This window comes from Acomys minous (genome assembly GCF_964271855.1).
Source record: "Acomys minous genome assembly, chromosome: 9".
In the NCBI taxonomy this organism is placed as follows: Eukaryota; Metazoa; Chordata; class Mammalia; order Rodentia; family Muridae; genus Acomys; species Acomys minous.
Genome location: NC_140490.1, coordinates 2,892,485 through 2,906,193, shown reverse-complemented (window position 1 = coordinate 2,906,193; position 13,709 = coordinate 2,892,485). Strand labels below are relative to the sequence as shown.

The following is a 13,709-nucleotide window of genomic DNA, read 5'->3' as shown; positions in this document are numbered from 1 at the left end:
GACAGGCAACAGCCATGGCAGGATGCGGGAACGCAGTGTGACAAAAGCTGGCCAGGCGCCCGGCGCCATCGCAGGGCTCCCCGGCCCGCGGCGACCCGGTACGCGGCGACCGGGCCGCGCCACCCAGGATGGCCCGCGCCCCGGAGATGCGCAGCCCGTGGGCGCCGGCCGCGCGAGCGCGCCCCACCTGGCAGAAGCAGCGCTGCGCCGCCGTCTCCGGCTGCCGCTCCTCTCCGTGGCCCGAGCGCGGCAGCAGCAGCAGCAGCAACAGACACGCGGCGCCCAGGAGACCGAAGAGCAAGCCCCAGCCGCGGCCCATCGCCGCCCGCCGCCCGCGCCTCCGCTCCCCCACCCCGGCTCCCGGGCGCCCGCAGAAGAAGCCCGCGCCCGGCCCCGCCCCGCGCTCGCTCCGCCCGCCGCCCGCCGCGCTCCCGCCTCCCCTGCGGACGTGCAGCGGCGCGCGCCTCTCCCCACGCGGGCCTCGGGCGGCCGCCGTCCTGCGCGCCCGGGGTCGCTCACCCGCCTCCGGTACACCTGGCCTGCAGCCCGGCGGGCGCCCAGACGCGGTCCTTCCCCGGGGCCTGCGCTCTGCTGCCGCCTCCCCCGCCCCGAGCTCACGCCGGCCCAGCTCCTTCTTCCTACGAGGAAGTGGAGCCTGGGTGACGTACGTGTCTGCCGTGCTCCTGAAAGCCAAAAGGCTGTTGGGGCTCATCTGGTGGAGCATGGCTGCCCACGCTTTGCGGTGTTCTGGTGGCCGTGCCAACTGCAAAGGGAACAGGTGAAATTGGTTTCCAAACCGGCTGGGCACTTGAGAGGCTGCGGCAGGAGGATAGCTCAAATTTCGAAGATAGCTTGAGCTACATCCTGCCTGAGCTATAGAGTTATTCCCCATTGTAAATAAATATTTAAGTGAAAGATTAGTAGATGCTTTTATGAAAGAGTATAGGGACAGTGTTAGCTCAACGTGTACTCAACGTCAGGTTTATGCATAAATAGTGGGCTTTGTTGTGTTTTATTAGACCTAAGCACGTTCCACAGCCAGAGCAGGGTTCATAAGTGGAAATGGGGACAGGTAGAGTTTACAGGAACTGATGCCGGGTAGTGAGAAGCCCTACTGGGCACTGCCCCTCTTATCTATAGCATATAGTATCTGTAACATACTAATATGGCCTCCTTGGTTACCTGTGTTTCTCCTCCCCCCCTTTGTGCCGCCCCCCCTCGGGGTTTTGGGGTGTGTGTGTGTGTGTGTGTGTGTGTGTGTGTGTGTGTGAAGCCCTGGTTGCCCTGGAACTCCCTCTGTAGTCCAGGCTGGCCTCAAACTCAAAGAGATGCGTCTGCCTCTGCTTCCCAAGTACTGAAATTAAAGGCATGCACCACCACGCCAGGCCACAGCCTATCTAAGGTGTTTTTCCTGGTGTCCCTTTCACACAGTTCCAGACTCCAAGTAAGTTTCAATTCAGTACACCTTACGAAACTGAGCGTAACACTGAAGGTACACAAATGCACAAGACCCAGCCGGTGTGTGCGTGGGTTTGGGTGTGGGTGGGTCTGAGGGTGTGTGTGGGTGTTTTGTTTTGCTTGGGGGTGGGGAGCTTTTATTTTGATAAAGGGTCTCACTGTGTAGTCCTAGCTGATTTGGAACTCACTATGTAAACCAGGCTGGCCTCGATCACACATACGTCAATCTGCCTCTGCCTCCCTAGAGCTGAGATTAAAGGCCTGAGCCATCAAGACCAGCCTTTCCATCTTATTGGTAATTCACTAATAATTGTGTGTACAATGTGATGTTTTCAATCCATATATACACTGTAGGAAGACTTAATCCAATTAATGTATCTATCACCCCCTCCATGCTTAACTTTTTCTTACGAGAATGTTTGGAGGAAAAAAAGTCTGTCAGTAACGTCAAAATACCCGGTATATAAACTGCAGCCTCCGTGTGCTGCCGGAGGTCAGTGAAACTTACTTGTCCAGTCCAACTGTAGCTTTGTACCCTTTGACCGACTTCCCTTTCTCCAACCTTCCCTGGTTAGCACTTCCTTTCGGATTCTATGAGGTCAGCGGTCACACAGCACTCCTCTCTCTGCACTTGCCTCAGTCCACTCAGCGTGCCGTTCTCCAGGCACAGCCGCGTTACAGGTCACAGCGTCCCCTTCTTTAGAACCCTGCACAGTGTGTGTGTACACACTCACATGTGCACTACATTATTTGGTCATCCAGTGATGGACACTGAGACTACTCCTAGCTACTATGTATAATGCTGAGCCACAATGATGTGCCTACTCACACCCCTTGCAACATTATCAAAAAGATGAACAGCAGCAGGCGTGGTGGCACACGCCTTGCCTTTAACCCCAGCACTCACTCGGGAGGCAGAGGCAGGCGGATCACTGTGAGTTCGAGGCCAGCCTGGTCTACAAAGTGAGTCCAGGACAGCCAAGGCCACAACAGAGAAACCCTGTCTCGGAAAACCAAAATAAATAAATAAAAATAAATAAAAGATGAGTGGCCAGGCTTGGTGGTCCATAGTGTAATCCCAGCACAAGCCTAGGGACGGCCTGGTCAACATTGAGAGTTCAGGGCTACATAGCAAGATCCTGTCCCAAAACAACAGGGGCTAGAGAGACGGCTCAGAGGTTAAGAGCACTGTCTGCTCTTCCAAAGGTCCTGAGTTCAATTCCCAGCAACCACATGGTGGTTCACAACCATCTAAAGTGAGATCTGGTGCACTCTTCTGGTGTGCAGGTGTACATGCAAGCAGAACACTGTATAAATAATAAATAAATACATTAAAAAGCAACAATAACAACAGCAAAACCACCAAGCAAACAACAAAAAGTGTCTAATAAAACTGGGCGTAGTAGCATACTTTAATTTCAGCAGAGGCAAGTGGATCTCTGTGTGTTCTGGGACAGCCTACAGCTACAATAGTGAGTACCAGGACAGCCAGATCTACGTAGTGAGAACCCTGTCTACAAATTATTAAATAAGACTAAAGCAAGAGGATCATCATGAGTTTTGAGTCCAGTTGGGGCTACAAAGCAAGACCTTGTCTTTAAAAGAATTGAGAAAAAGAATTATGTACATTGTACTTGGAAAACAGTAGGGACTGCTCAAGAAGCTTGACAGAATTACAAATCAATGTGACCGTTTCCGAAACTATCCTACTTTATGTGAGTGAGTTGACGCTTGTACTCTGAAGAGCTCCCGGCACTCTTCACAGGCAACACCTGTATGTAATCTTTGACAACAGTTTGTCCTTTGCATTTCTACCACAGAATTACACACTCTTTAAACCACTGAAGCATGGCCTCTGTCCCAAGTGTACCTAAGACTCCCAGGGTCTTTTCTGTTTGGCAATGAATAGCTTTCTTATGACCAAGTATTCAGCCCTCAAAAATGAGAGACAAAGCAAGAAATGAGGAATAGTAAATAAAGACAAGCTTTCAGAAGCAAGCATGGCACAGTTTATGATTTTACACTGATGCAAGAGCCTGTAACCTGGGTGAACTTAAAAGTGTCAGCTTAAAAAAATAATAATAATAATAGTAAAAATTCTACTAGTGACTGGGGAGAGGGCTCAGTGGTTTAAAACACTGGTTGCTTTTCCAAAGAACCCAGGCTCAAATCCCAGAAGCCACATGGCAGTTCACAACTGTCTCTAACTCCAGTTTCAGGGGATCCAACACCCTCACACAGACATACATGGAGGCAACGCACAAATGTAAATAAAATAAAATAATTATTTAAGTGCTCAATGGTTAAGAGCACTGGCTGGTCTCCCAGAGGTCCTGGCACCCTCGCAGACATGTATGCAGACAAAACACCAGTGCATGTGAAAAATAAACATCTTTTAAAGCTGGACTCAGTGATAAACAACTGTAATCCCAGCACTCAGGAAGGCAGAAGCAGGCAGATCAAAAGTGTCAGCTCTCCTATCTGTGCCTTTGAATATCACTAATCTTCCCAAGAGACCTTTAAAAGAGTCTTTTGAATGAGTTTACGTCTTCAGTATGCCTTCCTGGGCAATCGTTTCGGCTGTGCGAGAGCCCATGAGAGGGCTGGCTAGTCATTCAGTAACGATTTCAGGAGTGCCCTTGGCTCCGAAAGCCCAGCCTCCCTGTCTGTTACAACTTTGTTCAACAACATAAAATTTTTGGGAGATGAACAAGACCACAACTTTGTTATTCTAATACTAGAGCAACGCCGTGACAGACTTAATGCACGGGGCTTGACGGAACCCTGATTGCTGGATAAATAACAGCTATTATTTTTCTAATGAGCAAAACAGGAAGTGGCTTGAGCCAGTTTCTCAAAATGGGGCATGAAGGCATCTATCTACAGGAAACTTGGCACCTAAGCAGCATTAAACACAAGGAAGAAAGAATGTAAAGGGGAAAATGTAGTCAAGGAAGAATGACTAAGCAAAACTGCAAAGCTTGGTGCCACAAGATTAGACTCACTTATCTAGTGTTCACTCAGTACAAATGTCATACTGTCAGACCTTTCTCGCCACACGGTTAGAACTGTCTGAGGTGGGAAGGCACAGCCACTTGCGCTGTTTTTATGTGCAGTTCCTGAGAAAGCAAGCTATAAGTTACTGACTTCACTTCTTAATTTCCTGTTCCTGCCTCCACCCACATGTTACCTGGTTTCCAGGTTAAGAGCCGTGCTGAGCCTCTTTTCGTCACACGTTATCACTAAATCCAATGGCCAGGAAATACAGGCTGCATTTTGACAATGCTGATCCTTCTCTCTTCAGATTCAATCTGCTATGTAGAAAACAGTTCTGGTTCTCCTTCCTGTCTGTCTGTCTGTCTGTCTGACTATGTCGCTCAGGCAATACTGTAACTCACCACCTTCCTGCTCCAGCTTTCCAGGTGTTAGGATAACAGGCAGCAGCCAGCACACCCAGCCCTCCTGATGCCTCTCCGATGCTATTTAAGTTCATCTCCCACCGTCTTTCCCACAGCCCACCTTAAGATGTGACTGCGCCTTAGGATTCCATCTATCTTTTAGGCTCCAGGCACTCTCCTCGAGAACATGGCTCAGCCCCAGAGTTTCAAAGACCTTCTTTACAATCAAGACTCCCAAGTAGGAGCTGGAGAGATGGCTCAGAGGTTAAGGCACTGGCTGCTCTTCCAGAGGTCCTGAGTTCAATTCCCAGCAACCACACGGTGGCTCACAGCTGTTTATAATGTGATCTGATGCCCCTTTTTGGCCTGCAGATGTACACCCAGGCAGAGCATTGTACACTAATAGTAGTAGTAATAATAATAATAATAATACTGTTTTAAAGACTCCCAAATAAGAGCCAGGTGTGGTGGCGCACACCTTTAATCCCAGCGCTCAGGGAGGCAGAGGCAGGTGGATCGCTGTGAGCTAGAGACAAGCCTGGTCTACAAAGTGAGTCCAGGACAGCCAAGACTACACAGAGAAACCCTGTCTCGAAAAAACAAAAACAAAAACCCTCCCAAGTGTGTAGTTCTACCACAGATCTCTCCCTTGAGAGTCACAGTCCTCTGAGAGGCGATTGGTCACGCTAGCTATGGCCGGACACCTGGAGAGCAGGAGACACCCTGGACTTCTTTCTGTTTTTCTTTCACATCCCACAGCCTTTTGATGGGTCATGTCCTGACAGGCCGTCCTCTACGTACGCCTTCAGTTTTTATTCCCCGTCTTCAGAAGAACTGAGCTCTGGCCTTTAGTCTTTCTCACCTAGTTTATTTCCTCATTCCACTAATCAGCTGGCTTGTATCCCTCAGGGAAAAAGAAATTTCTTCCACCTAGGACCAGTTCCTCAGATACGTAAATCTGATTACATTACACATTTAAGTTTTCAGGGCTAGAGAGAGAGCTCAGAGGTTGGAAGCACTGACTGCTCTTCTAGAGGACCTGGGTTCAATTCCCAGCACTGACATGACAGCTCACAACTGTCTGTAGCTCCGGTTCCAGGGGCTACGACACCCTCATGTAGCATACATGTGGGCAAAACACCAATGCACATAAAATAAAAATAAATTGTAAAAAAGAAACTGACAGTGGTAAACACACACACACACACACACACACTTATATACATTTAAGTTTTCCAGGGCTCCCAGTTGTTTGAAAAGTTAAGCTGACCACTCTCATCATAACATTCAAGGTCCCCTGTGACCTGGCCCTGCCTGCCCCAGCTTTATTTCCAACACTTCTCGTTTTAAAATGGTGGATTGTTAGCAGTTTCCCCCCAAATGCCTTGTTTTCGGGTTTCCTGTCTTTGCTCACTTGAAATGAGTTTCCAAACTCGGCTTTTTTTCCCCCTGTCTTCTGCTTCCATAATTGGACTTACCATATGGAATGAAATACACGTGTTTGTGTGTAGGTTTTCTGCATTCATCCCAGGGTAGAGACCTTGGCTTGATATCTTTGGCTTCCTCAGCCCTTATTTCTCAACAAAGTGTGTGTTTCAAAAGATGACTCCTGGGTGAATTGATGAGTGTGCAAGGATATTAACCAATTAGCAGATCTAGGAGGGTACTAATGGCTGCTCAAGGTATCACAGGACAATGTGCTGTCTAAAAAAACAAATTAGAGCAAACGCTGTAAGCTTACAGGACACTCAGCCAATTGCAGTCCATTAGAGGACAGTCATAGTAGTGGGAGAGGGTGGGACCACAGTAAACTGGAGTTGACAGGGAAAAATTTACAAGAGGTACAGATGTGTGGAAAATGATGGCAAACTAGGGGGGCAACTACCAGTTGATTCAATGCACGAGTTATCCAAGTTTGTTCAGAGATCATTTCAAAGCCAGGATTGCCCAGTCAAGAGCAGCTACAAAGTCAAAGACTGCTGGCTCAGGATGACTCAGGAAAAGGACAACAGATCCAGAACAAGCAAAAAATGGATTTTGTGGAGACACTGTTAAAACAGCTCAGCTTAAGCATCCACACACAGACTGGCTGGAGAGATGGCTCAGAGGTTAAGAGCACTGTCTGCTCTTCCAGAGGTTCTGAGTTCAAGTCCCAGCAACCACACGGTGGCTCAGACCCATCTATAATGTGATCCGGTGCCCTCTTCTGACCTGCAGGCACACATACAGGCAGAACATAGTATCCATATGAAATAAATAAATCTTACCCACTCACCCCATCCTACCTAACCCTTCTGTTCTCCAGCCAGCTCTGGGATTAAAGCGTTAAAGAATAGACTCTGACCACCAAGTGAAAAATATGAAGACAGAGAAAATGGTCTTAAAGTTAACAGGAAGAGCCAAACTAGAAGGATGACTGCCTGGACTCGGGGTCCACTGGGGGGAGTGGAGTGGGGGGCAGGTCTGCATGTTGTGGTGACCCCCAACAGTAAAATTACCTCGTTGCTATTTATAACTATAATTATGAGGCTCTCATGAATTGTAAATCAAATATCCAATATGTAGGACACCTGTATGTCCAATATGTATGCAACCCCCAAGGGGGTTGTGACCCGCGGGTTGAGAACCACTCATTTAGATCCGAAGACCAAAAACTTTTACAAAGAACTGAGAATCAGTAGAACGCTCTGGAAGCCACAAGACAAAAAAAGTCCAGGACCCTCAAAATCTTGAGAAAATCATATACCAAAGCAGACTGTTTGTCATATTTGAAGGTACATTTAAGATGCAAGATATTTTTAGGTCAGGCATGGTAGGCAGGCATGCATCGGTACTTCTCTGGGTAACCGAGACAGAAGGACCCCAAGTTTTGGGCCATCTGGCTATACCTGCAATCCATTCCTGATGGCATGGTGCACACCATGAACCCCGTCATTTAGGAGGGTAACGCTTGAGGATCATAGAACGTTCCAGGCCAGGCTACCCTATACAGCAAGACCATGCCCAGCTCTTCTTCTCCACTTGAATCTTTTTTGTTTTTGTTTTTGTTTTTCAAGACAGGGTTTCTCTATGTAGCCTTGGCTGTCCTGGACTCACTTTGTAGACCAGGCTGGCCTCGAACTCACAGCGATCCGGCTGCCTCTGCCTCCCGAGTGCTGGGATTAAAGGCGTGCGCCACCACGCCCGGCTCTCCACTTGAATCTTAATAGTATTTTTAAAGATTATCTGTGTAACAAGTATGGCCACCCAGCACTCTTCATAGGATTCATCTTGTCTCGTTAAAATAAGGATACCTCTCAGAAGCCTAGGAACTTACTTTGTTACCTAAAATTCCTATTGCTCAGTTACAGACACATCCAACCGAGTGCATTTTGGTAGCTCTTTGATGCACATACATGGGATGAAAAACTTGTAAAGCCTTGAGTGTGTACTCACCACGATGTCATGTGCCTACAGGCCTGGCTATTCCCAGATCACCCAGGTGGCTGGAGCTGGGAGGAAAGGGGTTATCTGAGTACATGCATCTAAGAAAAGCTACATCAAAAAAAAAAAAAAAAAAAAAAAAAAAAGGAAAGAAAGAAAGAAAGAAAGCAAAAGAAGCCAGGCATGGTGGCGCATGCCTATAATCTCAGAACTTGGGAGGCAGAGGCAGGTGGATCACAGTTTGAGAACAGCCTGGTCTACAATGCAGGTCCAGGACAGCCAAGGCTACACAGAGAAACCCTGTCTCGGGGAAAAAAAAACAAAAAACAAAAAAAACCAAAAAAACAAAAACAAAAGCAAAAGAAGTCTGAGAGGTCATAGGAGATATGTGAGCAAAAGTAGTTTCTACTTGCTATCAGGTGTTATCTGCCAATTTCTCTCTCTCTCTGTCTCTCTCTCTCTCTGTCTCTCCCTCTCTCTCTCTCTCTCTCTCTCTCTCTCTCTCTCTCTGCATTTCAGTTGTATGCATCACTGTGTAACAACTCACTCCCTGGTTTAGCAGCACTAAACCACACACGTTTCATCTCACAGTTGCTGTTGGGGCAGCCGCTTAGGAGGTGCTCAGAGAGCCGAGCTCCGTGACTCAGTCTCATGCTGCTGCAATCAAGACTAAGGCTGCGTTCAGCTAATGTCATCCTGGGGCCTTCGGTGGCCAGCGTGGCTCCCTTGCACGACTGTTGGCAGGAAGCCTACGTTCATTGTTCTGTCCACCTGGGGCTTTCTGTAGATGTGGCAGCTGGCTTCCGCCAGAGGGAGTGAACCAAGGGAGAGTAAAGACACAGCCTCAGGTTTGGTGGGGGTTTTTTGTTTTTTGGTTTTTTTTTCTTATGGTCTCAGCAGCCGTATGTTGTCACATCCAGTTTAATCGTTAGGAGAAAATCACTAATCTGGGGAAGAGGAATTAGGCTCCATTTTCTAAAGTGCTAAGTGTCAAAGCTGTGAACACATTTTGAAATACCCATCAAGACTAAATTATGGCATATAGGTTAGAAGACTGTGTGTGGTTGATGAGGTCCTAAATCTGTTTTGTTACTTCATTAAAATTTATTTTATTTTATTTTATTTTATTGCTGTGCATGGTGGCTCACTTGGGAGGCAGAGGCAGGTGGATCTCTGTGAGTTCGAGGCCAGCCTGGTCTACAAATCGAGTCCAGGACAGCCAATACTACACAGAGAAACCCTGTCTTGAAAAATCTAAATAAATAAATAAAATTTTAATGTAGTTTTAAATTTTTGTTTTATTTTGAGTTTTTCGAGACAGGCTTTCTCTGTGTTATCTTGGCTGTCCTAAACTCACTTTGCAGACCAGGCTGGCCTTGAACTCACAGCGATCCACCTTCTGAGTGCTGGGATTATAGGTGTGCGCCACCACGCCCAGCATTTGTAGTACTTTTTTATATGAGTGTTTTGCCTACATGTGCATATGTGTACCATGTGCACGTGTGCTGTACCCATGGAGGCCAGAAGAGCATGATGGGACTTGAGTACGGACGTTGTCAGCGTCCATGTGAGTGCCAGGGCTCAAATCCTGATCCTCTGATCCGCGGCAAGAGCAGCCAGTGCTCCCCACTACTGAGCCATTTCTTTCGTCTTCTGGTAACACTATTTGCAATGACTCCCAAATAAACAAACACTAACTTATATTTTCACCTCTCTTCTATTCTGCTCGGATAGCATAGCTTATCTTCCATGAGTACTGGTGACAGTTCTTGGACTTTTTTGAGATTTATTTTTAATTCTGATTGTGTGTGTGTGTGTGTGTGTGTGTGTGTGTGTGTGTGTGTGTGTGTGTGTACTCACATGAGTGCACATGAATGAATGCAGTTGCCTGTGGAGGTCAGAGGAGGACACCAGATGCCCTGGGCCTGGAGTTGCATGATGTTATGAGCCTCAAGACATGGATACTGAGAAGCAAACTTGGCTTTCCTCCTAAGTGGCTGAACCATTAAAAACTGTGACATGAAGTGTTTGTGATTCAACATACAATACATACTGTTGAGCCATCTCTGCAGCCCCTAGGCACCTGTTAAATAGCTCCGCTTATCTGTCACAGGGCTAGACATATTCAGCTACATATTTGTGTGTATAAGTATACATCAACTCATTTGTGTACGTATAAATAGTTTGTATCTTCAGACAGTGTCCTAGCTATATCCATAAGCAATCACCATCTTTGTGTCAGTTCTTGGACTTTCTACAGGGAGTGAGAAAAGACATTAAACATTAAGCACAGTTATGAATATATACTTACAAACTGAGTTACTCTTTCATACACACACACACACACACACACACACACACACACACACACACCATAGGGGAATGGGGCTCCTATGGGCAGGAGGAAATTAGAAAGTTCAGTCAAAGTTAGAATTTTGCGAAATGGTTAAGGGGCAAAAGAATCAGGAGTTGAAAAGTTTGATGAAAGTGATGAGAGTGGTGTTAATGATTTTTATTTAGTTTCATTTCATGTGCATTGATCAGATGACTTGGAGCTGGAGTTACAGACAGTTGTGAGCTGCTATGTGGGTGCTGGGAATTGAACCCAGGTCCTTTAGCAGAGCAGACAGTGCTCTTAACCACTGAGCCATCTCTCCAGCCCTGCCTATGTATTGTTTAACCTCAGAGAATAAACTTGTACTCTATGGGATGTTTCGTCTGCGTGTGTATCTGTCTGTGCACCACTTGGATGCCTGGAACTGCATTGGGTGTGCTGGGGCTATGGCGATGGGTGTGAGTCACCGGGTGGGGGCCGGTAGTGAACCCAGGTCCTCTGGAAGAGTAGCCAGTGCTTTGAACTGCTGACCTGTCTTTCCAGCTCCTGCATGAACATATTTTTGTTGAACTATCCCAAGTTGCAGTGCCTCTTGCACTCTGTCAGGTGTTTTCTTCTTCTTGCTGTCAGAGTTGATATCTGTTGGTGTGAGCCTACTCATCTGATCAGAATAGGTACAACTGGGTGTGAGGAAGGACGGGTGTGAGGAAGGACGGGTGTGAGGAAGGACGGGTGTGAGGAAGGACGGGTGTGAGGGAGGACGGGTGTGAGGGAGGACGGGTGTGAGGGAGGACGGGTGTGAGGGAGGACGGGTGTGAGGGAGGACGGGTGTGAGGGAGGACGGGTGTGAGGGAGGACGGGTGTGAGGGAGGAAGGGTGTGAGGGAGGATGGGTGTGAGGGAGGACGGGTGTGAGGGAGGACGGGTGTGAGGAAGGATGGGTGTGAGGAAGGATGGGTGTGAGGAAGGATGGGTCCTGCCTACGTTATCTTTGTTTATCATCTACTTCAAGACCAAAATTCAGAAAAAAAAATATAACAGAACACTCACATAATATCCACACCATTTTCTTGAAATAAATTTGGAGAACTGTCACTTTGGGCATTAATTCACATCATTCACAGTATTTATAAAGTGTATTCATATACATTTAGGGTGTCAGGGGGTAAATCCAGCTGCATGGTAGATAAATGTTCTACCAACATTATATTTCCAACGTGGGAATCACAATTTAAAAGAACACAGCTATCATATGCCCCATGTTGGGCTACCGTCTTTAGTTACGTTGTCTATGTAATACTCATGACAACCTATTAAAATATGTATGGTTCTGCTGATTTCACAAAGATACCAAGATGTCGCCATCCCGCCACCTCAGAGATCGGATAGTCCTAGGAGACCTCAAAGTTCCTACCTCTGTCACTGCAGAAACCTGACCTTGTATTTCACTTTTCTAGTCCTCCCTCTTTCCAGTCCTGATGGCCTCCTTTCGCGGCCAGGAGTGAGGCGAGCTCTTCACCTCCTCAGAATCACGTACTTGCTGTTTGATCTGTCCAGAAGGTTCTCCAGTTGGTGGCACAGTGGGCCACCTTCTGATCTCAGGTGTGTTCAAAATGCATTCTCCTCCGCATCCCATAATATCATATTTATTTCCATTGTAGCATTTGTTACACTTAAATCTTTTCTATGGTTTATTATTGTTTGTTGGCATAGTGTTCCTGTGGACTGTGCACAGCTCACCCTGGCTCATTGAAACCGCTCTCTGGGGGCTGGAGAGATGACTCAGTGGTTAAAAGCACTGACTGCTCTTTCAGAGGTCACGAGAGTTCCAGAGGTCATGAGTTCAATTCCCAGCAACCACATGGTGGCTTGCAACCATCTACAATGTGATCTGGTGTCCTCCTCTGGCCTGCAGATGTACATGTAGGCAGAGCACTGTATATGTAATAAATAAACATTAAAAAAAAAAAAAAAAAGAAACCGCTCTCTGGTTTCAATCACATTGCACTGTGCTGTTCCTTCTAAGCATCTCCTGTCTCGAGTTTATGTAAACATGTCACCATTTGTTGCCAATAAAAGCCAACTAGCCAATGCTGAGCAAGACAGAGAATAGAGTGGGACATCCTGGCCAAGCAAGGGGAGGAGAGAGAGAAGGAAGAACAGGATGGAGCCAGGAGGAGACCAGGAAACGTCAGGAGCAATGGACCAGGCCTAGGAGAAGATTTAAAAGCAAGTATAATGTGGGAAATCTGAATGGGCGGAAACCATACTTGCATGGAGGTTTAGGATGGAGTAATTATTACACAGCATTGTGCTATGGGCTAATTAAATAGGGCCCAGTCTCTCTGTGTGGTTATTTGAGTATAAAGCTGGCTAAGGAGTAACCGCTGATTTCACTAAAATAATAATTTGATATTAAATATTAATAATCATCCAACAGTTGTTTGTGCCTCTGTACATGTGAGCCCTCATGCCGCCTTTAGGAGGGTTCCATGAGTCCAGTTCCGGCCACCTGGCTTCCATGACAAGCACCTTTGCCCACTGAGTCATCTCTCCGGCCCCTGTTCACATAGTTTTTAATCTCCTTATCAGGTTATAAACAGGTCAGTACTTTATTGAGTAACAGGAATTTGCCTACTTCTTGCACATGCAGTTGATATCAAAAGGCTGCATTTGGGGGCTGGAAAGTGGCGGACTGGCCATGACAACCGCCAGCTCTTTCTAAGGGGTGTGTTTGTAGAGTGTATTCATTTAGTTTTAGGGTACTGGGTTACACTCAAGCCCTTCTCTATACCTTACCAATGCTTTTCTCCCAGTCTACAAGTCATAATTTAAGAGAACACAGCCGCTGAACCTGGAGAGACAGCTCGGAGGGTAATTATACTTGTTGCTCTCCCCGCCCCCCCCCCCATTTCTTAATATGTATACAATTCTCTACTCAGGCCAGAAGAGGGCACCAGACCACATTATAGATGGTTGTGAACCACCATGTGGCTGTTGGGAATTGAACTCAGGACCTCTGGAGGAGCAGCCAGTGCTCTTAACCCTCTTAACCCTGAGCCATCTCTCCAGCCCCGTACTTGTTGCTCTTGGCAG

At 47.0% G+C, this 13,709-nt stretch overlaps 1 protein-coding gene across 1 annotated transcript in view; it reads right to left on the bottom strand.

Moving 5' to 3' along the window:
* The window catches only part of ERO1A (endoplasmic reticulum oxidoreductase 1 alpha), a 33,126-nt gene extending 32,751 nt beyond the window's left edge, over positions 1-375 (bottom strand). The window contains exon 1 of the mRNA XM_084795984.1: positions 188-375. Within this exon, the coding sequence (XP_084652110.1) occupies positions 188-319 (132 nt within the window). The 5' untranslated portion in view covers positions 320-375. The remainder of the gene's footprint in view (positions 1-187) is intronic.
* Positions 376-13,709: the final 13,334 nt, after the last annotated feature.